Source organism: Fulmarus glacialis, unplaced genomic scaffold (assembly GCF_000690835.1).
Source record: "Fulmarus glacialis isolate BGI_N327 unplaced genomic scaffold, ASM69083v1 scaffold13153, whole genome shotgun sequence".
NCBI classification, from domain to species: Eukaryota; Metazoa; Chordata; class Aves; order Procellariiformes; family Procellariidae; genus Fulmarus; species Fulmarus glacialis.
This window is the reverse complement of record NW_009204969.1, coordinates 88,380-90,259: the sequence shown is the minus strand read 5'-3', so window position 1 is coordinate 90,259 and position 1,880 is coordinate 88,380. Positions and strand designations below refer to the sequence as shown.

Below are 1,880 nucleotides of genomic sequence, written 5' to 3'. Positions count from 1 at the left end.
ACAGGCTGGGAAGAGCAGTGGTGAAATACAGTTTGAGTCAGTCGGTAAATGCTGCCCAGCTCCTTCCCTAGTTATTTTTGGGTGTTTTTAGAATGTGAGGAACTAAGCATGGGTGTGATCTCAAGAGGGTGCTGGAAAGGTGCTTTTTTTCCTTCTTGGTTCGTGGAGTTTTGAAGCCCTTGTATTTTTCTGCTATGTATGGAATCACTTTTTTAATATTTGTTTCTACGAATGCCAGGAAGTTGCATTTCACCCTTTCAGATGGCAAACATTGTTCTCTGCCTATGGTAGTGTGAAACAGTAACTTTGTACGTGAGTACTTCCCAAGGGACACTGCGCTTACGTAAATAATCAGCAAAAATAAAGGCCATAATGCTTTCTCGGGTCACTTACCCTAAAATAATAAGTGTCTCAACATCTTGAGGTGTGAAATTTGGGAGAGAACAATGTTCACTGTACATCTGTTTGAATACAGAATTAAGGAGGATAATCTTTTTTTTTCATTTTATAGAACATTATAAACACCACTGGTTCCCAGAAAAGCCATGCAAGGGATCAGGTTACCGATGTATCCGGATCAACCATAAAATGGATCCTCTCATTGGACAGGCAGCACAGCGGATTGGATTGAGCAGTCAGGAACTGTTCCAGCTTCTTCCAAGCGAACTCACTCTATGGGTTGACCCGTATGAAGTGTCCTATCGTATTGGAGAGGATGGCTCAATCTGTGTGCTGTATGAAGCTGCACCAGCAGGAGGTAGCCAAAATAACACCAACATGCAAATGGTAGACAGCAGAATAAGCTGTAAGGAGGAACTTCTCTTGGGCAGAACTAGCCCTTCCAAAAGCTACAATATGATGACTGTATCAGGTTAAGATATAGTCTGTGGATGGATCACCTTAAAATGGATGGATAAATTTGGTTTTTACTTTGGGTGGGCACCTCTGGGGATGGATTATGGAATTTAAACCATGTCACAGCTGTGAAGATCTGGCACACGTTAGAGTGGTATACTTTAAAGTGACAGTGCCATAGTTTGGACAGTACCTTTCAGTGATTTAATAGCCTGTGAGTCAAAATGATTGCAACTTGCTAGGGAGTGAAGAAGATCTAGGAAGGGTCAGTTTCTCCAAGACATCTTACTTAATTTCTACACCAATTTTCAACCCCAATCTGTATTTATAAAGTGATTCTCTGCAGTAGGTCTTGCAGAGTAAATTTGCACTATTACATTTATTAATTGTTAGCATTTTTGGCAGCTCAGTAACGAGACTTATTGTTATGAACATGATAGTACTGGAAATCTTATTTTTCAGACTTTTACCTAGCACTTACAAATATGTATAAATGTACATAAGATAAACTAGTAAGAATGACCTGGGGAAATGGTCAGATATTTACATTGGCCTCAAAAGTAGCAAGTGATCAGAATCTGCCATGGCAACAGGCTTTAAAAAGACCATATAAAGACACTGTCTGAACTGTGGTGTTAGCACCAGCCAGCTATCTGTACATTTGCTAGCTTGTAGTTTTCTAAGACTGAGTAAACTTCTTATTTTTAGAAAGTGGAGGTCTGGTTTGTAATTTCCTTGTTCTTAATTGGGTAAAAGTCTTTTCCACAAACCACCATCTATTTTGTGAACTTTGTTAGTCATCTTTTATTTGGTAAATTATGAACTGGTGTAAATTTGTACAGTTCATGTATATTGATTGTGGCAAAGTTGTACAGATTTCTATATTTTGGATGAGAAATTTTTCTTCTCTCTATAATAAATTGTTTCCTATCTTGGCATTTTAATTAATCTCTTGTCGTGATTACATAGGATCAGTTAAACTATTTTTGTCTCACAGTAGAAATGAAATAGGTACTATAAAGGCT

General features: G+C 38.1%; 1 protein-coding gene across 1 annotated transcript; it reads left to right on the top strand.

Moving 5' to 3' along the window:
- Positions 1-511: 511 nt before the first annotated feature.
- BTG1 (B-cell translocation gene 1, anti-proliferative) lies at positions 512-876 on the top strand (the record flags this gene model as incomplete). Its single annotated transcript, XM_009575207.1, has 1 exon — positions 512-876. A coding segment is annotated over one exon (365 nt), but the record flags the coding sequence as incomplete, so codon positions are not given.
- Positions 877-1,880: the final 1,004 nt, after the last annotated feature.